We start from the raw sequence: 24,570 nt of genomic DNA on the forward strand, positions 1-24,570 counted from the left end.
CAAAAAACTTGGAACTTGCGGCGAATATGATGCTGACGTTCTGAATGAACTAATCTGATTTAGTGAGCTACCTGTCAAGAGTGGAAGGGACTTGAGGCTGGTTGACACTGACGAGAGTGCAGGGAGGTGGCGTCTGTATACTCCAGGCCCCTTCCTACACCTCTGGTGGAGTGGGTTCTAGGACATTTCGTACCACGTAATATTATCCGCCCGTCAGGCACATTGCGCCCAAACACTATTTATATTTCTATTGTTTTATTTCAGGATTTATACTTTTTAAAATAGACTTTCTTATCATAATATTTATGTAAAAGCCTCCGTGGTTCAGACGGCAGCGCGTCGGCCTCTCACCGCTGGATACCGTGGTTCAAATCCCGGTGACTCCAAGTGAGATTTGTGCTGGACAAACCGGAGGCGGGACAGGTTTCTCTCCGGGTACTCCGGTTTTCCCTGTCATCTTTCATTCCTGCAACACTCTTCATTATCATTTCATAGCATTTGTCACTCATTAATAAATCACCTTGGGAGTGGCGACCCCATTGTAATTACAGCATTACATCCCTGACCCGGCCAATGACTGGAAAACAGGTTGTAGGTTTTCAATATTTATGTAAACATAACTGATAAGTATAGTTTAAAAGACAATTATTTAAATGATATAGAAGTTTTCTTCAACAAATGTTGTAAATTATTTTTGTTTCTGATTTCTAAAGTATGCCTGTCAGCCTCATTACGCCCACTGGCGTGGAAATGGAATTTCAATTTGACATCAAGTGGTACGGATTGTCCTGACATTGCGAGAAAACCGTTGCCAGGTAGATAACGACCTAGGTGGTAAGAAATGTCTTCAAAAATCAAGTGGTACGAAATGTCCGGACTCCGGTGGAGTGGAATGGAGTGGCGTGGAGAGCAGTGGATTGTGTGAAAGGGGCCTAAAGATAATTCCATTAATAAATGAAACCCATAGTGATAGTTTTTCTTTTAAGGGCACATGTAGTTTTTATTGACATTTTGGGAGGGGAGACGCGTTGATATTAACAGTGGAGAGCCCCGACAGTAAAATGTTTTAGTCCATCACTGAGCAAGGGCAAAAACGACGAACTGATATGTCAAACACTCTGTGTTTCATTTTTTCGGGCAACAGTTACATCATCCACGAAATAGGAATGCACCAACTTTTTCGTTGCCAGTTGCCAGTGCGGGCGCACGCTGTCATGCAGTCGCTAGTGCGTGCTAGGACATATTGTAGATGAAAGTGAAATGTGGTGTTCTCCTTCATGTGCGCTCCATTTCCAGTGCAGGATTCGTGTAAGCATGTTCTTCATCTTTCCGCTCTGAAGACGACTCCTTGGCCCATTCCTGTCGCTCTCCCGACGCAAAGACGCCGTAGAAGATTGCTCCAACCAGATAGATAGAACTGGCGATGTAGAAGACGATTTTCCATTCCGCTGCACTCTACAACAAAGAATACAAGACGTCACCAATCTTCATAATGTATAAGTGACTTGAAATAAGGCATAGACATTGTATGAATTGTCCGACTCGTTGGCTGAATGGTCCGCGTACTGGTCTTCGGTTCAGAGGGTCCCGGGTTCGATTCCCGGCCGGGTCGGGGATTTTAACATTAATCGGTTAATTCCAATAGCTCGGGGGCTGTGTGTATGTGTGGCGTATTCAACATTAGAAATCATCCTAGGTAGGGCCCTCATCTTCACAGACATGCAGGTCGCCTAATAGGCCGTCTACTAGAAAAAGACCTGCACCAGGCCTCTCCTGAGGCCATACGACATTATTATTATTATTATTATTATTATTATTATTATTATTATTATTATTATTATTATTATTGTATGAATTCATTTCCTAGCCAAGATGATTCTAAATAATAATAATAATAATAATAATAATAATAATAATAATAATAATAATGGCGTGTGGCATCCGGAGAGGCCTGGTGCAGGTCTTTTTATTTGACTCCCGTAGGCGACCTGCGCGTCGTGATGAGGATGAAATGATGCTGAAGACGGCACATACACCAAGTCCCCGTGCCAGGGGAATTAACCATTTATGGTTAAAATTCCCGACCCTGGCGGTAATCAAACCCGGGACCCCTGTGACCAAAGGCCAGCTATGGAGCCGGACACAATAATAATAATAATAATAATAATAATAATAATAATAATAATAATATAGCCTACCAAATGTCACACACGATCTACAACAAAAATGCCTTTCCCAAAATATATATGTTCATAAAAAGCAGAACACCTTGAAAGACTAGAGATAGGAAGTTCATATTCATAGGATATATGTTCATTAGTGTGTTCTGCAGAAGCGATTAGCATTTCAGTCACCTATGTTCAGCATGTGTCCGGTTGCCTAGAGGAGGGCGCAGAGCTGTCCTGCAATGCCATTCGGATGAGGTGTCGATCTTCTCAAGGATGGTCTGGGTCGTGCGACCAAATCCATCTCGTCGTGTTCTACAGCCTTCTATGAACCATTATGTACGCACCCGTTGCATGCCGACACACTTCGTCCCGCATGAGCAGCAGTTTCCCAGATGGGTGCATCATGCCAATAATGCGCTCTCTTTCCAACCCACTCATTGAACGGTACGGTTCTCGCACACGTCTGCGAAGCATCCCACCCGTATGCTCAAGTTACACGGATGGGCACTGATAACTTGTTCCATGCATGCTGGCATCGACGCGTATTAGGCGCGAATGACGTCCTGGGGTATAGCCATCCATGCTGCATTCACCTTGTTCCACAGTTCATCTTTGGTGGTTGCCTTGTGCTTGTGAATTTCTTTGGAAGGTATGTATCTTTTTTTTTTTTAAACCGAGCCGCTTCTTTCAGCGAAAGCGCTAGTTGCCGGGATGGTGAGAATAAGTTCAATCAATTTCGTTCCTTCTGGATATGTTTTCTTTAAGACCACCGGTGGGCAAATGTTGGTAGAGGTCATATGTATTATTTTTCACAAGGCCCGGCTTCGTGTAGAGGACAGACAGTTAAATTTCATGCAGTCAAAATTTCGTCCATAGGTCTTCACTAACGACTGATAGGCACTGTTCGGGAAGTCCTTCGCGAAATTTATTGTTAAACTGGTCAATACCAATTGACTGAAGGAACTCCAGCTTGTTAATATCACAAAATCTATCTGATAGTTGCACGGATAAGATGTCAATTATTTCCAAATACAATCGGAGATAGGCCTACGATGTTTTCTTAGTTCCTATAAAATCAATTCTCGGGCGCTTTTGAGGGTAATGTCGCCTCCCTTCATTTCCTTGCAACTTTGACCACACAGTTTCAAAATTATTTCTGGTTGTCTGCAAAAACGCTTTAAATTGCTGGATCTCTTTGGAGCAGAAGGCAAATATCATATATTTTCTTCTGAAGGATCTGATACAAAACATCGGATTGAGGAAATACTTCAGCAAATAAATTGAATAGGAAATAGAAATCAAAGTCTTGCAGGGTAACATAGTAACCCTTAGCTTGAATTCTCGTTCCACCGTCCCATTCGTCTGCGTTATCTTTCATTTCTCTGAAGAATTCAAGGAGATCTGTATAGAGAGAGGCCAACTTCAACGAGCCTACCAGCAAATATCCATTGGGTAAGCGCTACTGTTGGTAATCGTCTCTGTATTACTTTGTCAAGACCAGCGACCCTTTTAGGGGATGATGAAAAAACCCTGCTAACCCGGACAAGGTCTGAAAAAATACTTTGCATTCTTTGATAAGGTTAACAGATTGCTGTAATACCAAGTTGAGCCTATGACCATACCAGTGAACAAATATAGTCTGGTCATATTTATCCCTGACTAACTTCTGCAACCCACTGTGCTGTCCTGCCATCACTGCTGCGCCATCAAATATTTCTGCTACTAACTTTTCACCACACTGAAATTCTTGTAGCACTCCAAAGAGATGTTCAGAGAGAGTAACAGCAGAACGGTCACCGCTTACATCACTGAATCTCGGGACTAACATATTATCCCAATACAGTCGAGAGTTGTGTTCTGTTTGAAACACCTGTACTTTCATCCAAAAAACGGAAATAAAGTTTGCTTTCTTAACCTCGTCCTTAATTTTGCTGATCATAAAAGTAGCTATGGCTTCAATAATATTATTTTACATATAAGATGAAAGTTCTGAGAAAACTGTAGATGTTTCTAGGGCCGAAGTACGTCATCTTTCTTAGCAGTTAATGCTAGTAACTTCCTGTAATTACCTCTGTTATCGTATTCTTCAGTTTCTCGATGACCCCTGAAAGGTAATCCTTGCTTTGAAAGAAAATACACAGTATCTATTAAAGTGCTGACAATATACCTGTTATTTTTACTAGCTTATTATGCTCGTCAATTTTCTTTCTGTAAGCTGTACTGGAACAGAACTGAATCATATCGGCAACCGCATTGATGTGTGCTTGGGACACCTCATGGCGTCTCTTTAAAACTCTGATACTATCTAAATTTTCCACAACATCTTTATTCCAAGCATTCTTTTCTGAGGAAAATAGAATACATGGCCAACAGTACAGTTTATTCATTTTTGCACTACCATGCAATCAGTCCAGATTTATGTACCACGAGTCATGAAAATATCGTAATGTTCTTTTCGATTCCTTGAATAAACTTTTAAGATAAGGCGTGGGTCTGCCTTTGTCAGTTCTGTTTTTCTTTTCTTAACAATGTTCTTCACGAAAATGGCGTGTTCATTAAGCTTTCTATTATACATGAACATTCCGGGCGCGACAACTCACTTTGCGAGGTGGAAGCGACAGCACTCATTTTAATGTTTAATGCTTGTGAAGTCCTATAGGCTATCCTTACGTAACATAAATTAATTACCAATTCACACTTTAACAAGAGAAGTCACATCGTATTATAATAGAAAACAATAACACACTAATATAACAATGCACTGTTGAGTGCGGCGGAACGAACGGGTAGAACAGCTCAGCACCGACGTTATAAGTTTTTGTTTCCACTTTCCACTGTGGTAACACGACCGGAGAACGTAGTAGGATACATTACAGTGTCGAGAGGAAAGGGCCTTGCTTGGCGCAGGCGCAGTAATATTCGCCTAGATTCAAAGCGTAACCACTGCATGGAGTGGTAACAACCTCTCGCTCAGTTTTGACGGTGGCAGACTACTGCAATAGAGTTCTCGCGACATGTCCAGGCGTAGAAACAAGAATATTAAATATTAATATTAAAGAATATTCGATTTTTATATTTTCAAACTGTTACCAGTGGTAACAGTGGATACTAGCAAGCTTCGCCACCGAGGAGATCCCATAAAGCCACTAAATAGTGGGGATGCTGTTGTCTGCATTTCACCAGCTGTTCCAAAGTCTCACACATTTTCTATGGGTTTAAGATTGGGGAATTTAGTGGGCCAGTCGAGGTGTTACAGGGTGTCGGTGTGGTTACGTATACGAACAGCCTTGTACATCATCTTGGAAAATGTCCGGTTCCATGGCTAAATGTTTAGCGTGCTGGCCTTTGGTCCAATGGGTTCCGGACTCGATTCCCGACTGAGTCGGGGATTTTAACCTTCATTCTTTAATTCCGGTGGTTCGGGGACTGGGTGTGTGTGGCGTTTTGAGCATTAGAATTCATCATAAATAGAGGCCCCATCCTCACAGATACGCAGGTCGCCTGTAAGGAGTCAACTTGAAAAAACTGCACCAGGCTTCTCCAGAAGCCACACGCCATTATTATCTTGGAAAATGGGAGTGTGCACACCGTACTCAGCAGAAACACTTGGTCACCGATAAACATCCTGGGTCATGTCCACGGTGACGTGAATTGGTGGGCCCAAGTCATAGTACAGAAAACACCACAGAACGAACTCCTGTACAGTATCCACATAGAGAGCGACTCGTGGGGCCACACCACACACACCTCCAGTCAGCTACTGTCCATATTCTGCGCATTTTGTCCATCGAAGACGTTCAACTTTATGTGCCACTGTGAGCAATGGCTTCTTACACGACTCCAAATAATGCCAATTGCATGCGGTGCCCTTCGAAATCTCCGCTCAAAAAATTGATAGAGATGGGCCTGCATTCACTGACAGCAGCAATTCCTGTCGAGTTTGAAACCGATTTTCATTGAGAAAGCCTGACACTCGTCTCCGTTCTCCGGTACCTGTCGGCAAGGACCTTTCTACCACCACAATTCTTACGCTGTGTTTCATGGTCGCGAGTGGTCTGCATTTAGGGCTCTCACCCAAGTGCCAGATTCCCTATAAATTATTTAGCTACTTTTTCGTAAACAATTTCAAATAACTTGGAGATTTATCGAACATTAGGTAAATTATTCCAATCCCTTCCTCCTCTTCCTTTGTCCCACTTCGTCCCTTGAATTCCAATTTCATCTTTATATTCGTTCCTACCGTTGAACGCTCCGCTCTAGCTTATTCGTCTACTAATGACATTTCACGTCAGCTCTTCACTGACAGCTCAGAAAATACCGCTGACTCGGGCAGCTCGTCTCCTTGTTTTCAAGTCTTCCAAGCCCGAAGTATGAAACATTTTCATAATACACTGACTGACAGAGCAAATGCAACACCAAGAAGGAGTGGTCAGAACTTTATGCCAATTGCAGGGTAGACTGACGTCACTGAGGTATGCTCATGATGTGAAATGCGCCGCTGTGCTGCGCACGTAGCGAACGATAAATGGGACACGGCGTTGGCGAATGGCCCACTTCGTACCGTGATTTCTCAGCCGACAGTCATTGTAGAACGTGTTGTCGTGTGCCACAGGACACGTGTATAGCTAAGAATGCCAGGCCGCCGTCAACGGAGGCATTTCCAGCAGACAGACGACTTTACGAGGGGTATGGTGATCGGGCTGAGAAGGGCAGGTTGGTCGCTTCGTCAAATCGCAGCCGATACCCATAGGGATGTGTCCACGGTGCAGCGCCTGTGGCGAAGATGGTTGGCGCAGGGACATGTGGCACGTGCGAGGGGTCCAGGCGCAGCCTGAGTGACGTCAGCACGCGAGGATCGGCGCATCCGCCGCCAAGCGGTGGCAGCCCCGCACGCCACGTCAACCGCCATTCTTCAACATGTGCAAGACACCCTGGCTGTTCCAATAACGACGTGGCGGAACGTCGTGTTCTCCGATGAGTCACGCTTCTGTTCAGTCAGTGATAGTCACCGCAGACGAGTGTGGCGTCGGCGTGGAGAAAGGTCAAATCCGGCAGTAACTGTGGAGCGCCCTACCGCTAGACAACGCGGCATCATGGTTTGGGGCACTATTGCGTATGATTCCACGTCACTCTAGTGCGTATTCACGGCACGTTAAATGCCCACCGCTACGTGCAGCATGTGCTGCGGCCGGTGGCACTCCCGTACCTTCAGGGGCTGCCCAATGCTCTGTTTCAGCAGGATAATGCCCGCCCACACACTGCTCGCATCTCCCAACAGGCTCTACGAGGTGTACAGATGCTTCCGTGGCCAGCGTACTCTTCGGATCTCTCACCAATCGAACACGTGTGGGATCTCATTGGACGCCGTTTGCAAACTCTACCCCAGCCTCGTACGGACGACCAACTGTGGCAAATGGTTGACAGAGAATGGAGAACCATCCCTCAGGACGCCATCCGCACTCTTATTGACTCTGTACCTCGACGTGTTTCTGCGTGCATCACCGCTCGCGGTGGTCCTACATCCTACTGAGTCGATGCCGTGCGCATTGTGTAACCTGCATATCGGTTTGAAATAAACATCAATTATTCGTCCGTGCCGTCTCTGTTTTTTTCCCAACTTTCATCCCTTTCGAACCACTCCTTCTTGGTGTTGCATTTGCTCTGTCAGTCAGTGTATTACTCTTTTGTCGGAAATCACCCTACCAAATCGTGCTGCTGGAACTATACTCTAAGTGAGGCCTTACCAGAGAATTAACGCTCCCTCCTTTGCATCCTTACTACAACCCCTAAATACCTTCATAAATATCTGAAGAAATCTGTAACCTTTATTTACGACCTCATTAATGTGATTTCCTCAACGAAAATATTTCCTTATTTGAACACCTTTAAGTAGTTACAGTGATCCCCATGAGGTACTATCACCCATCAATACAGTAATTAAAACTGAGATAACTTCTGCTCTTAGTAAAACGTACAACCTGATATTTCGTCCCGTTCAAAATCATACCACTGACTGCTGTCCATCTCACAACATTACCGACGTCTTTCTGCAATCGCTCACTTATTTATTACTCTATACAGTATAACATCACCCGCAAATAGCCTTATTTCTTACTGATTACAGGATCAGACAATGCTTCATGTACTCTAATTTTCAGAGTTTTATTTTCTAGAAATTCAGCTATCCATTCAACCACTCCTTTGTATAGTCCAACAGCCCCCATTTTAATCAGTAGTATCCCATGATCTACCCTATCAAAAGCCTTGGATAGGTCAATAGGGATACAGTCCATTTGAGATCCTAAATCTAAAATATCTACTATCTCTTGCTGGAATCCTACAAGTTCTGCCTCGCTGTAATAACCTTTCCTAAACTCAAACTGTTTTCTATCAAAACAGTTAGTAATTTTGCAAACGTGTCGAATATGATCAGATAGAATGCTTCCCCAAAGCTTACAAACAACTGGCCTGCAGTCATCCGCTTTATGTTTATCACTCTTTCCCTTGTACACTGGGGCTACTATTGCAACTCTCCATTCATTTGGTATAGCTCCTTCATGTAAACATTAATCACATAAGTATTTCAGAAATGGTACTATAACCCAACGTATTGCCTTTTACCTAGAAATCTTATCAATCCCAGTTGCTTTTCTAGCTTTCAGAAATCGTATATTTTTAAAAAATATCTTTATTATTCAGTGATTCACCAGCATTAGTCACCTCCTTTATCTGGGCATTATTTTATATCCAACTACCCTTACATACTGCTGATTGAATACTTTGGCCTTCTGTAAATCCTTGTGCATACACTCTCCCTTAATGATCCCTGGAATATCCTTCGTGTAACCTGTTTCTGCCTTAAAGTACCTATACATGTTCTTCGATGTTTACCTGAAATTACTTTGACTTCCAATTATGTTCACTATCATGTTATTCTTAGCTGAGATTTTTGCTAAATTCAATTTTCATAGTAAGTTCCTTTATTCTCTCCTTACCCCCAGAACCATTACTACCTCTATTTCTTTCCAATCTGCACCTCCTTAATTATTTATTTCTCTGTTATAAGACAGAGGTCTTTACCATTTCCTTACAACTTTTAAAGCTACATACATGTTTTCATAATCCTCAGCAATTGCTTTAAACCCATCCCATAGGCAGTTTATATTTTTATTTGCCATTTTCCATTTATCACAATTGCTTTTCTAAAACTCTCCCATACCTCTCGAATCACCCATATAGTCCTACGTTTAGAACCTTCCTTTGTTGATAAATATGAATAAGAGTTGTTCTCACCTTATTCTGCACGATGTAGCCGGTGATAGATGGGCTGATCATTCCAGGAAGAGTCGCCACTGTGTTGGAGAGTCCCATGAGAACACTAGCATGTTGTGGAGCCACGTCCAAGTGATTCACGCTGCCAATAAACACAATATTTTCATATAATTCACACTGACAATAAGCCAATTCAGACAGTAGGAATGCTGCACATGAAAAGACTGGATGCTCTAAATAAAAGTACGTATGGGGAATATTGGATAGGTAAAGTAAAAAGTACACTGACTGACAGAGCAAATGCAGGAGTGGTTCGAAAGGGATGAAAGTTGGGGAAAAAACAGAGACGGCACGGACGAATAATTGATGTTTATTTCAAACCGATATGCAGGTTACACAATGCGCACGGCATCGACTCAGTAGGATGTAGGACCACCGCGAGCGGCGATGCACGCAGAAACACGTCGAGGTACAGAGTCAATAAGAGTGCGGATGGTGTCCTGAGGGATGGTTCTCCATTCTCTGCCAACCATTTGCCACAGTTGGTCGTCCGTACGAGGCTGGGGCAGAGTTTGCAAACGCCGTCCAATGAGATCCCACACGTGTTCGATTGGTGAGAGATCCGGAGAGTACGCTGGCCACGGAAGCATCTGTACACCTCGTAGAGCCTGTTGGGAGATGCGAGCAGTGTGTGGGCGGGCATTATCCTGCTGAAACAGAGCATTGGGCAGCCCCTGAAGGTACGGGAGTGCCACCGGCCGCAGCACATGCTGCACGTAGCGGTGGGCATTTAACGTGCCTTGAATACGCACTAGAGGTGACGAGGTGACGTGGAATCATACGCAATAGCGCCCCAAACCATGATGCCGCGTTGTCTAGCGGTAGGGCGCTCCACAGTTACTGCCGGATTTGACCTTTCTCCACGCCGACGCCACACTCGTCTGCGGTGACTATCACTGACAGAACAGAAGCGTGACTCATCGGAGAACACGACGTTCCGCCATTCCCTCATCCAAGTCGCTCTAGCCCGGCACCATGCCAGGCGTGCACGTCTATGCTGTGGAGTCAATGGTAGTCTTCTGAGCGGACGCCGGGAGTGCAGGCCTCCTTCAACCAATCGACGGGAAATTGTTCTGGTCGATATTGGAACAGCCAGGGTGTCTTGCACATGCTGAAGAATGGCGGTTGACGTGGCGTGCGGGGCTGCCACCGCTTGGCGGCGGATGCGTGCTGACGTCACTCGGGCTGCGCCTGGACCCCTCGCACGTGCCACATGTCCCTGCGCCAACCATCTTCGCCACAGGCGCTGCACCGTGGACACATCCCTATGGGTATCGGCTGCGATTTGACGAAGCGACCAACCTGCCCTTCTCAGCCCGATCACCATACCCCTCGTAAAGTCGTCTGTCTGCTGGAAATGCCTCCGTTGACGGCGGCCTGGCATTCTTAGCTATACACGTGTCCTGTGGCACACGACAACACGTTCTACAATGACTGTCGGCTGAGAAATCACGGTACGAAGTGGGCCATTCGCCAACGCCGTGTCCCATTTATCGTTCGCTACGTGCGCAGCACAGCGGCGCATTTCACATCATGAGCATACCTCAGTGACGTCAGTCTACCCTGCAATTGGCATAAAGTTCTGACCACTCCTTCTTGGTGTTGCATTTGCTCTGTCAGTCAGTGTATTATAGATAGGTTGGGTTTAGGAAACTATTCGGAGAAAGAGTGGGAAAGGACGAAAGAAGTGTGTTGGAGGAACACTACAAAAAGGGTGAAAGATATACAATTACAGGAGTTGGTGGCTGAATGTAGGAAGAGAGCGATTCTAACCATGTTAAGTAGAATAAGTCAAGTGGTTAATATGATGATAGGAAACGTGAATAGGATTGAGAGAAGAGGAACTACTTTGGTGGATGATGGGTATATATAAGAATAAGGGATGAGCAAAAATGAAAGACACTACGATATGAATATTGTGTGGAGAGATAATACAAGATTTTCATTTGTTAAAAGTGTGCAAGAAAACTCGAGTGGACAGACTAAAATACATCAGTGAAAAACAGTGGGAAGTTATTAATCAGCAAGGTAACTATCAGAAAACCATAGGATGGATGGTGAAAGAATGGAAAAGCACTGGGAATATGAGTAAGTTTTTAGACGTAATCAGGAAACGATTTATAAAGAAATTAAAGGAGGCTGAATGTAAAGGCAATAGCTAGAGTGTAGTAATGAGGAAGTTAGTGTGATATTTTTTGTTTTATTTTTCTTGGTGATGTAAATAGGAAGTAAACATGGTGCAGGTCTGAATGGATGTTCACCTCCAATCGGGTTCCTTAAATCTTTCATTGCATAGTGTTATCCTGAGGCAGTGACCCATATAATGTAAATAACTGTTGTGTAACCGGCGTTGACGGGTTAGTGTTTGTAATTGCAGCAGTCAGGGCTGGAAAAATTCCAGGCAAATCCCAGGCGACCCGTCGCTATGGCGACAAAAGAATGTAGACGCCTAATATCTTTTAATTGTGACTGCTAAATTTCACTCTGAGGACAACACAATGTTTTCGCGATTTCTTTCTACACCAGAAATAACATTATAAAACGAATTTGGTGGTGTCTTAAAACTCTTGACAAAAGTCGTAAAGAACAGAAATTTCTCTTGAAGATAACGAAGAACTGAATTTACTAACTATTCACTCCAAGTCGAAACTGGCTCCGAAAAAGAAGAGAAAAGTACGTTGAAATGCATAATGGATGAATCGTCCAAATTTATTCGTCAGAAACTATCAATAAATGGTCCAGCTCCATGGTTAAATGGTTAGCGTGCTGGCCTTTGGTCACAGGGGTCCCGAGTTCGATTCTCGCCAGGTTCGGGAATGTTAACCATAATTGGCTAATTCAGTTGGCACGGGGGCTGGTTGTATGTGTCGTCTTCATCATCATTTAATTCCCATCATGACGCACAGGTCGCCTATGGGTGTCAAATCAAAAGACCTACATCTGGCGATCCGAACTTGTCCTCGGACACTCCCGGCACTAAAAGCCATACGCAATTTTTATTTTTATTTTACCACTAAATGACTTACGCGCTAAACTTATCCCTGTGAATGAATTTCTTCTCTCACGAAACTCATCAGCATTTGTGTTGCAGTACTGATAACGACAACAGCTTCATGTGCGAAGTGATTTATTATTATTGATCTACTTTAAGATAAGTTGGGATATTTAGCAAACAGATAATATGGATCATTCAATGACGATCAACATTAAAAGCCCAAGCCTAGGAAATTTTGAACCGACAACATCAGCAATACACTGGTGTACTATAATAATTTCGTGTGGCTATTTCTAGCCGGGCGCAGCCCTTGTAAGGCAGACCCTCCGATGAGGGTGGGCGGCATCTGCCATGTGTAGGTAACTGCGTGTTATTGTGGTGGAGGATAGTGTTATGTGTGGTGTGTGAGTTGCAGGGATGTTGGGGACAGCACAAACACCCAGCCCCCGGGCCATTAGAAGTAACCAATGAAGGTTAAAATCCCCGACCCGGCCGGGAATCGAACCCGGGACCCTCTGAACCGAAGGCCAGTACGCTGACCATTCAGCCAACGAGTCGGACACTGGTGTACTGAAACAAAGCGAAATAGGAGAAAATAGCGTTGACGGCTGAAGGTGACGAGATCGAACTGGTATATACTTTAAGAGATAAGTAAATTAATTTTTATTTTTATGCCTAGTTCCTAAGAAATGTTGCTGGATCCCATTTAGCAGTAGTAATGCTACCTAGCGGAGATGAGTGGCAGCAGAAGAGAGAGAGCACAGTCTGTGTAATTCGTATTATTGTTGATAAGTTTTAAGGACTTACGACATTGTAGCCCATCACATTTCGTTTTCCTTCGACTTTGCACGCCAAGTGGCCATGACCGTTACAGAGGTTAGTTGGTGGGAAAGAAATCACCATCAGAATAGCGTAGAAGAGGTAAATTAAGCAAAGCAGTCATCACCGAAAAGACCATCAAGGGCCTGGGAGAACTGGAAGGTAAAAGATTCCACTATCCGGAATCTGCCACTGACTCGGACAGAGTAGTCAGCTCTACGACCGGCCACCTTTGGCTCCAGTGATTAACCTGGTACTCATTTTTTATGTATACTGAGTGAACCTCAAGACAAAGTGCACCCCCGGAAGTGAAAATCTCGTTTCTTAATTTTTTCGATTTCCTGACGGAAATTAAATAAAATAAGAAAAATTCTTCAAACTAATATCCTGTATGTAAAAAACAGGCAGTGCATAACATTTAATAACTTCTTCTACCGCTCTTCCCACATCTGTGGGGTCGCGGGTTTTACGCCCTTCCTGACGCCAACCCTGTATGGAGGGATGTAATCACTATTGCGTGTTTCTGTGGTGGTTGGTAGTGTAGTGCATTGTCTAGGTAAATATGAAGAGGAAAGTGTTGGGACAAACATAAACACCCAGTTCCCGAGCCAGAAGAATTAATCACACGCGATTAAAATCCTCGACACGGCCGGAAATCGAACCTGGGACCCTCTGAACCGAAGGCCTCAATGTTGACCATGAATCGGACACATAAAATTTAATAATATTTGAAAATAAAGATTAATAATTTTAAATTAACCTACCAGGGCATCCATGAAAATATAATGGCTGTGGGTACAAAGGATGCTTGGAGGTTTACAAACTGTCTCCGAGGAGCTTCTTTGAAAGTTCGAATAGCAGTTTTCCCCAGGGGCGCCGGGTTTTCAAAATTAGTCGAGGTGCTCTAACTCACAGTCCAAGCGAGAAAGTGGCTGCGCGGTTTAGATCACGTAGTCATTAGCTTGCATTCGGGATATGGTGGGTTCGAACCCCACTGTCGACAACCCTGAAGATTGCTTTCTACTCATTTTCAACACCAGCCAAATATTAGGGCTGTACGTCAAGTAAGGCCACGGCCGTTTCCTTCCTATTCCTACTGCATTGTCACCATAAGACATATCTGCGTCGGTTCGAAGTAAAACTAACTGCAAAAAAACTCACTGTCTAAAAAAGGAGAAGGCCCCGGAAAACGTCAAAATTTAATCCTCATGAAAATGCAGTTCTAGGTGTTTTTGAATGGAAAACATAAACTATTGTTTTATTATGCGCTTTTTCAAAAATAACCAATGAGTAGAAACAAAAGTCCACATAAATCCACATATAATCGACATTAAATCCACATAAAAGATAAAAGTGTATTTTAATCATGAATAAAAGATTTTACATTTTAAATATACTGTATGTGAATTAAAAGGATGGAAGCTAAAAAATAAAAATTATATCCCTAAAACTTTAGAGAAAAAATATAATAGTCTAATTCTTCACGTAGAAAATGATGCTAAACTGAGTTTAGAAAATAAAACTGCCTCAAATTTGTTTATGATTAGTACAATAATAAAAGAAAAACTGTCTCTAGAACAAAATGTAAAATCTTTGGGGAATTTCTAATTCTCACTCACACGGAGAGCCTGCGAACAGTCGATCGTTTGATGAAAATGTTCGCACAGTTTCGAGGTTCCATTTATTTTTTGTTTCTTGATTATGGACATGGATGATTGCATTGCCGTTCAATTTTCCTTGCGTCATGGCACTGCGCAGATAAGTTTTAAATCTTCTCGAGGCGAAAAGTGAACGTTCTGATGTGCATGTAAACACGGGTATAGTTAAAGCGATCTTTAGCAAACTTGATAACCTCTGGAATCAATTACCATTTATGAGTTTTGGATTAATCTGATCTAATTAATAAAATATCCATATAATTCACTTGTGATTGAATTACACAAAAACCCTTCGTTGGTAATGTAGGGGCAGAACTACCTTGGTATTGCTATGGTTAAGCCTATGATGAAAAGTTCCCCCTTTTTTTTTCTTTTATTCTGATATCCCTTTTAAAATATTTCTATTCCCTGTTTGTGGGGGTTGTTGGGCACACCCACAAAAATTTTTGGGGTTGCTCGAGCACCACAGTACCCCGGGAGTCGGCGCCCCCAGCTTATCCTTCGGATACTTTCAGGAAAGAGGCTCCACTCAAGCTTCCACCATTTATGGCTGTGTAAGTATAGAATCTACTGAGGTATGGGAGGTGCTCAGTAATGATATTCAGAGCACGACTAGTGCGGCTGCATGCCAAGTTGCATTCATAAGGCTGCTCGTGCTGCAACAGCATTTTCTGGTCCTCTGAAGAAAGTAATGGCAAAGTACATTATGCTTCGTACGCCTCTACAATGGCACTCGCTGCCATCGGTTTTGCGGTTCCCCTAGAACCGGATAAAACTTGGTGGTACTATTTGAGGAGCAATCCCCGTGCTGAAAACGTAACACGCAAAAAACAACTCGACTACCCCTCACCTTAAAGAGTGAGTTTCGAGAAATTATGTTAAAGCCGGTTCTCCGGGATGTCGTAACAGACTGACAGACAAAAACTAAACTGAATGTACTTTCGAATTGTGGTACAGTGTATCCAATGACAAAATACTGAAGTGTGTAGATAATGTTATATTTTTATTAAAACCGAATCCACCTGATTAGCGAATCGAAATAATAATAATTGCGTATGGGCTTCGGAGAGGCCTGGTTCAGGTCTTTTAATTTGACTCCCGTAGATGACCTGCGCGTCATGAAATGATGCTGAAGACGGCACATACACCCAATCCCCGTGCCAGGGGAATTAACCATTTATGGTTAAAATTCCCGACCCTGCCGAAAATTGGAGTGATCGGCCTCCTAATCAGCAGTCTATATGAGCAATACTGGAGGCTCTTCTGTTGCAAAGTATGTGAGCTACCGCCAGTACAATAATTGTCGGTAAATATACCAACACGTAAAGGAACTCCGATGAAGCAATATTCCGGCACTTCGGCGTCTGCGAAAACCGTAAAAGTAGTTAGTGGGATGTAAAAACTATGACATACTAACATTGAGGAAGTCTGGCTCCTTCGCTGAAAGGTCAGGGACGCGACTCCCCATTCAGAGGGTCCCAGGTTGGAACAGGGATTGTAACCGTATTGGATCAATTACTGTACTCTGGCATGTGGACTGGCCGTTAGTGTTTGTGACCAGAAGTCCTCCTTTTCCTGGATATGTCTTATATTTCAGGCTTCTGTCCGGCGTCCGAGAGGAATTTTCAATAATTCCAAAATGCCCTCCGTTTTTTTTAATAGTATTTTCAACTGCCATTTTTTGACGACTTATTTTCAAAGCAATGAAATGAAATGGCGCCGGGAGTGTCCGAGGAAATATTCGGATCGCCAGGTGCAGGTCTTTTGATCTGACCCCCGTAGGTGGCCTGCGCGTCGTGATGAGGATGAAGCGATGATGAAGACGATACATATACCCAGCCCCCGTGTCAGCGGAATTAACTAATAATGGTTGAAATTCCCGACCCTATAGGGAATCGACCCCGGGACCCCTGTGGCCAAAGGCCAGCACGCTAACCATTTAGCCATGGTGCCGGATATGTTCAAAGCGATCTTGTATTTAGAAATGCCACCATAAAGTGCCATGTCAGTAAGTTCTGTAAGTATATTCTCAGTCAACAACGTAGAACAACGTAGTTTTTAAAAAAAGGTAAATTCATCAGAAAAATTATTTTCCGTGGTTTCCCATTTTCACACCAGGCAAATGCTGGGGATGTACCTTAATTAAGGCCACGGCCGCTTCCTTCCAACTCCTAAGCCTTTCCTATCCCATCGTCGCCATAATACCTATCTGTGTCGGTGCGACGTAAAGCCACTAGCAAAAAAAAAAAGCAACAGAAAAAATACAATTAAGCACGTCGAACCCCACTGTCGGCAGCCCTGAAGATGGTTTTCCGTGGTTTCCTATTTCCACACCAGGCAAATGCTGGGGCTGTACCTTACTTCAGGCCACGGCCGCTTCCTTCCCATTCCTAGGCCTTTCCTGTCCCATCGTCACCATAAGACCTATTTGTGTCGGTGCGACGTAAAGCAACTAGGAAATTAAGCACGTAACGGCTGTGCCAACTAAATAACTTGTTAATTGCCTGTAAATTAACTACATTCATCAGCAAAAGAAAAAAAAATCGGAACACTACGTATTTCGGGCAAAATTTAATGTATTCCATTTGGAGCCGTGTATAAATTAAATGTTATGACGTTACAATGTATCCTAAGTTAATTAGCCCATCTGGGAAGTTTCAGCACAGTAACTGATAAACATTATTGACCTTGACAATCACAATACCAATATTGCTGTTTCCCGCCTTTGGACAAGAATAACCACAAACAGCTGTCTTAAGGTTTATTGCTGTGAATTCTCATGCCACGTATTTTTGTGGAATTACGGCTTGTCTACAACAGTTAATCTCGCTTCTAAATCAGGTCATAACACGCCTTGTTTGAACGTGTACAGAACTCTTAAAAGGTGCAGATAGGGCAATATCTATAGAAGTAGGCCCGGCCCTAGTCGAAGGGGAAACACTACTGAGCGCGATGATCGCTTTCTCGTAATTCAAGTTCTTCGTCATCGACACACAACAGCTGTGGAGGCCAGAAATCGTTTGCAATAAGTACAGGGCACGGACATCAGCGAAAGGACAGTAAGAAGGAGGTAGTATGAAGCGGATTTTTAAGTCCATGAGACCGGCCATAGGACATCTGCTTATGAGTACCAGGTTCACCTTCCCCGCCTATTTAAACTGCGCGCCTTCTCTACGGCCATCTATGCCAACGGACATGAAATTTTTATCTTCCAAAAACTTACTTCTTCAATGGTGAGATGTCTCTGGCATCTATGTACTAATGCTACCTGTTGGACTAAAAATAAACTAATGGACAGAGTAGCCTAATATTTATTTTGGGAGTTGGTAAACCTTTTTTGAGGATTTTTTTATGCACCGAAGTTGTCAACACTGGTTCCTCCTCTATTGTAATCTACCTACCATATGCTTGTAAATATGTTCTCTAGCCAATCAACCCCGGGGGTGTGTATGGGAATCCAGCCAATCAGCAAAGTGTAGTTCAGTTTAATCTGGAAGCTTGCTCTACGGAACTATAAATTCAGGGCACTTTTAGGGCCGTCTTGTCTGAATTGCTCGAGTGCTTGAGAGGGCGACTTGACGGAGGCCTAGGAGGCAGGGGCGCAGCCTGCTTGAAGAAGATCCAGCGATACACGATAATGACAGAATTTTCCTAAAACATGTGATAGCGCCTGCGGGTAGTTTGAGGGAAAGTTTTCAGCCGTTTTCTTTTAATGTCATTTTTTAATCTGGTGGTTAAAATGTAGAATTTTCAGCGAAGTCTAGGACTCTAGTTCTATTCCCTACTGGAAAATATGTAATGCAAGGGAAACGCGTTATGTCGTCTCCTATTCAACCTTTCCATCCATTGGGTGACCAAAGTTATACAACTTAATATGATTTTCGTTAGGCATGTTTAATAAAAAGAAATACGTATATCACGAAATTAAATACTATATGAAATTAAATCTATATAGGCCTACGAGTGTTTTTAACTTATATTCTGTAATGTCATACATTTTCCCTGAATGTCCTATATTTATGGGGTACTATTTTCCTTTTCATATACACAAACGACGCAGTACACTACCAACCACCAGCGAAACATGCAACAATGAATTCATCCCTTTACATGGAGTTGGCTTCAGGAAGGGCATCCAACCGTGAAAGAGGGAGATAAAATTTGCATCTGCGACTGAACCAGTGTGGAAAAAGTGGCAAGTAAAGACAAAGAAGAAGGGAAGCATTTTGAGAAAAATAATAAGCCTTCAAAGACTGCATGCATGACACTCAGACTTCTGTTGATCTGCAACCTGGTAACTTTTCAACAAAATAAATATTCAGCATCTCATAATTTTGAAAACTGATCGTACAGGTCAAAGAAACAAAAATAATTGTTACCTGAATCCCGACCAAGCAAAAGCTCCGAGCCCGACGGCGATGGTGAGGCTGGTGACGGCTCCAGCAGGAGTCAGCAGAAAGGCTGCCAACAACATGAAGATGGTCTGAGAGAGGAAAGCTCCACAGGTAAATACCTTCCGCAACTGCAACCAGAATGTCAAACTGCTATATACGGGACATTGCACTTTAGACCACAGAGGTACTGCCACAACTAGATATTCAGTACGTTCCCAAAAAGTGCTAGGAATAGACATTTACTAGTGGCTTGTCGCAAAATAGCTGCGAACAAACACTAAAAATGAAACTGATAATAAAGGAAGCGACCACTCACCGTAAATAGTCAAAGAAGTTATTTCTTTTTCAGTTTTGCGAAACCTGACAGAGGACGGCGGGCTTTCTTTCCTAACGGGAGGAAAAGAGGTAAATTCAACCGTAAGCATGATTTTATGTAGTTGTTATTTTAATAAAGACAAAGTACTGTTAACTGGAAGGGGCGACTAGGTATTTAAATACTGTAGTCTTATGTTGTCATGTCGTCATAATAGGCCTATATAATGTTACCTAGCCATCTCAACAGCTACTATGAATACTAAAACTCCCCTAACCAATGGAGTTGGCCGTGAGCTTGCATTCGGGAGATAGTGGGTTCGAACCCCACTGTCGGCAGCCCTGAAGATGGTTTTCCGTGGTTTCCCATTTTCACGCCAGGCTGTACCTTTATTAAGGCCACGGCCGCTTCCTTCCCACTCCTAGCCTTTGCCTATCACATCGTCGCCGTAAGACCTATCCGTGACGGTGCGACGTAAAGCAAAAATTGTACAAAAATCCTCCGTGTGTGAGAATTGAATATGTGGACACTATCCTCTGCCTGCCGTAAGGTGCCACACACCGGGGGCTCGCAAGCGTGGTTTGGCGAACATGGGGCCATTATCTGAGCCTGCTATTATTTCTATTTGTGACAGATCTTTCCCCGTGCGGGTAAGGATTGTAGAATTATCCACAATATTCCCTCCCTGTCGTGAGAGCGACTGAAGTAGGAACCTCAGAGGAGTTAGCGACCTCGGTTCCCTTACCTGAGCCTGACATGGTTCCCCCTTTACCCCTCGATTTCAAGTTTCCAATACGACCTCCCATGGTCAACTCTTGTTCTCTTCCGGCTCCTAAGGTCTTGCGAGGTCTTCAGGCCCATCGTGGCTCTTCATTCCTTTCTTTGCTGATATCTTTGTTTTTGGAAGTGCCGTGCCTATTTCTCGTATCCCCCCCCCCCTGATTAGTGGTAAGGGCGAGTTGGTCGTGCGGTTAGGAGCGCGCAGCTGTGAGCTTGCATCCGGGAGATAGTGGGTTCGAATACCACTGTCGGCAGCCCTGAGAATGGTTTTCCGTGGTCTCCCATTTTCACACCAGGCAAATGCTGGGGCTGTACCTTAATTAAGGCCACGGCCGCTTCCTTCCCATTCCTAGGCCTTTCCTATCCCATCGTCGCCATAAGACCTATCTGTGTCGGTGCGACGTAAAGTAAAATAGCAAAAAAAAAAAAAAAAAAAAAGATTAGTGGTAAAAGAGGATGGGAGCCCTCTATATCAACAACCAACTCCACTTGAGACAGGATCTTCACTTTTATATTTCCTACCATCTGACCTCTTTTGGTGAATTGTGTTTCTTTTCATACCCAGGTAATATTAGGATTGTGGGGCTCAGGAGTCGAACCTCTTCCTTTTTTTAAAATTCTAGATATAGTGTGTATGTTGTCCTCAGCCCGAAGGTTGGCTGGATCCTCAACAACACCATCAACAGTCATAGATGGCCTAGGTGTCACTGAAGAGCTGTGCTAGGGAAATGAGGAGTGAGGTAGTTTCCCGTTGCTTTTCTCACTGAGCCAGGAGTTGCTATTACATATCAGTCTGCCAAGCCCACTGAAATGCATGCACCAACACCTTCACACCATTCATAACAGGGACTGGCTGCTTATGGCATGACATTACTAGTATCGCGCATACCTCAGTCACCCATTTCATATTGTCTAAGCCAAAGGTAAGAAGAATCAGATCAATGAAAGTAACCAAATAGCTCCAGCCCATACCAGAAGACATAATGCACTGTAAACGCTAGGTCTCGCCGGCAATTAAATAAAAATAGTTCAATTAATCAATCAATCAATCAATCAATCAATCAATCCCCACTGACTTGCATTTAGGGCAGGTGGCAGATTTCCTATCTGTTGTTTATCTAGTCATTCCTTAAATAACTACAAATAATTTGTAAATGTACTGAACATATCGAAGCCTCCGTGGCTCAAGTGGCAGCGCGCCGACCTCTCACCGCTGGGTTCCGTGGTTCAAATCCCGGTCACTCCATGTGAGATTTGTGCTGGACAAAGCAGAGGCGGGACAGGTTTTTCTCCGGGAACTCCGGTTTTCCCTGTCATAATTCATTCCAGCAACACTCTCCAATATCAGTTCGGCAGCCTGCACATTTCTTATCCTCACCGCTAGATGGGGGCTTCATTCATTCCATTCCTGACCCAGTCGAATGACTGGAAACAGGTTGTGAGTTTTCACTGAACATATCCCCTGCTAAATTATTCCAATCCCTAACTCCTCTTCCTATAAACGAATATTTGCCTCAATCTGTCCCCTTTAATTCCAACTTTATCGTCATATTGTGATCTTTCCTACTTTTAAAAACACCACTCAAACTTATTCGTCTACTAATATCATTCCACACCATCTCTCCACGGACAGCTTGGGACATACCACTCACTCGAGGAGCTCTTCTCCTTTCTCTAAGTCTTCCCAGCCCAAACTTTGCAACATTTTCGTAACGCTACTCTTTTGTCGAAAATTACCCAGAACAAATCGAGCTGCTTTTCTTTGGATGTTTTCAGTTCTCGAATCAAGTAATCCTGGTGAGGGTCCCATACACTGGAACCATACTCTAGTTGGGGTCTTACCAGAGACTTATGTGTCCTCTCTGTTACATCCTTACAACTACAACCCTTAAATAGTCTTATAATCATGCGCAGAGATCTGTACCCTGTTTGTGCGATTACCCCAATGAAGATCTTTCCTTATATTAACACCTAAGTAATTACAGTGATCCCCATATGGAACTTTCACTCCATCAATGCAGCAATTAAAACTGAGAGAACTTTTCCTATTAGTGAAACTTACAACTTGATTAGTTGCACTTCCGCTGAAAACAATAATCACCGCTACCACCAATAATTACTTTGCATCATCAAATGGTACATCTTAATTTAGGCCAATAAAATATTTACCCAAGTGTATAGGTGACTTAATAAAATAGCACATATAAGGTACTCACATTGGTAAGGTTGAGGATATCTCTGGCTACGAGCCAGTCAGCAAGGTGCCCTGCAAACTGGAGGATAATCGCCATCACCAGGTAAGGCAGTGCTGACATGAAACCTGCATCCTTTAGGTCGAAGTGGAGTGTGTCTGCAACAGTCATCACTCATCGATATCTGACAGCTAGAAATTCAAGGCTTTTATATTTATTACAGTATTTATTTAATAAATTTATGTTTGTTCGGTTGTCCTTGTCGACACCCCAGATGCGAATTATAAAAATCACACCGAGGTAACACTATACAGATCAGTGAAGAGGAAATAGGTATGGTTTTCCACTGTTCATATTGTAGGCTCTAAGCGAGATAGACTAGCCAGTGTTACACCTGGCTGTCTTTTGCCGTCAGAAACCTTGCACTCACCTCGCCCCCTGTGGGAGGGGGCGGTAGAATAACACCCACGGTATCCCCTGCCTGTCGTACGAGGCGACTAAAAGGGGCCTCAGGGGCTCTGAACTTTGGAGCGTGGGTTGGTGACCACGGGGCCCTCAGCTGATTCTTGGCATTGCTTCCACTTGTGCCAGGATCCTCACTTTCATCTATCCTATCCGACTCTCTTGGTCAATTCTTGTTCTTTTCCGACCCCGACGGGATTTCGTATGGAGGCCTAGGGAGTCTTTCATTTTCACGCCCTTCGTGGTCCTCGTCTTCCTTTGGCCGATAAGTTCATTTTTCGAAGTGTCGGACCCCTTCCATTTTTTCTCTCTGATTAGTGTTGTATAGAGAGGTTGGCTGCCCAGTTGTACTTCCTCTTAACACAATAATCACCACCACCACCTTGCACTCATTTCTGTCAACGGCTGAATGAACGTCAAAAACATTTGCTTCTCCAGAACAGATAGTTTGATTCGTTCTTCAGATCTGACTATTAGTATTGTTCGAACAGACAGCAATTGGTGATTTGTATTCCTTGAACAATGTTATTGTCACTGTCCGGCTCCATGGCTAAATGGTTAGCGTGCTGGCCTTTGGTCACAGGGGTCCCGGGTTCGATTCCCGGCAGGGTCGGGAATTTTAACCGTCAATGGTTAATTTCTCTGGCACGGGGGCTGGGTGTATGTGTTGTCTTCATCATCATTTCATCCTCATCATGACGCGTAGGTCGCCTACGGGAGTCAAATCAAAAGACCTGCACCTGGCGAGCCGAACATGTCCTCGGACACTCCCGGCCATACGCAATTTCATTTCATTGTCACTGATATTACATTAGGATATAACATGTTGATTTGATACAATGCTATTAGAATACATAAAATAATGAAATTAGCATTAACCCTTTGTCCGAATCCTCGGATGAATGGTCAGCGTTGAGACCTTTGGTTCAGAGGGTCCCGCATTCGATTCCCGGCCGGGTCGGAGATTTTAATCTCGTCTGATTACTTCTTCTGGTTCGGGGACTCACTATTTGTGTTTGTCCCAACACTCTCCCCTTCATTTTCAGAGAACACGTCACACTATCAACCACTATAGGAGCAGGCAATAATGATTACATTCCTCTACACAGGGTCGGCGTCAAGAAGGGCATCCTGCCGTAAAACAGTGCCAAATCAGCTTGTGAGACACAGTCCGCAACTGCGACCCCACAGGAGTGGGAAAAGCGGTAGTAGAGGTAGAAGATAATAAAAAGAAATATTAACCCATTATTTTTATTAAGCCTACTTTCTTCTTCCAATTTGCGTTACGTCGCACCGACACAGGCGAGTGATTGGAGCACGTAGCTGTCAGCTTGCATTCGAGAGATAGTGGGTTCGAACCCCACTGTAAGATGGTTTTCCGTGGTTTCCCAATTTCACACCGGGCAAATGCTGTGACTGTACCTTAAATAATGCTACAGCCACTTTCTTCCAGCTCA

At 43.6% G+C, this 24,570-nt stretch overlaps 1 protein-coding gene across 2 annotated transcripts in view; it reads right to left on the reverse strand.

Annotated features, from left to right (window-relative positions):
- Positions 1–973: 973 nt before the first annotated feature.
- LOC136868467 (sialin) overlaps positions 974–24,570 on the reverse strand; it is a 184,891-nt gene continuing 161,294 nt past the window's right edge. For both annotated transcript variants that reach the window (XM_067144777.2, XM_067144776.2), the window contains exons 8-11: positions 22,676–22,809; positions 19,352–19,494; positions 9,462–9,582; positions 974–1,455 (exon numbers count right to left, since the gene is read on the reverse strand). In XM_067144777.2, coding sequence (XP_067000878.2) covers positions 1,276–1,455; positions 9,462–9,582; positions 19,352–19,494; positions 22,676–22,809 — 578 coding nt within the window. In that variant the 3' untranslated portion in view covers positions 974–1,275. The remainder of the gene's footprint in view (positions 1,456–9,461; positions 9,583–19,351; positions 19,495–22,675; positions 22,810–24,570) is intronic.

The sequence above is a fragment of the Anabrus simplex genome, chromosome 1 (assembly GCF_040414725.1).
Source record: "Anabrus simplex isolate iqAnaSimp1 chromosome 1, ASM4041472v1, whole genome shotgun sequence".
NCBI lineage: Eukaryota > Metazoa > Arthropoda > Insecta > Orthoptera > Tettigoniidae > Anabrus > Anabrus simplex.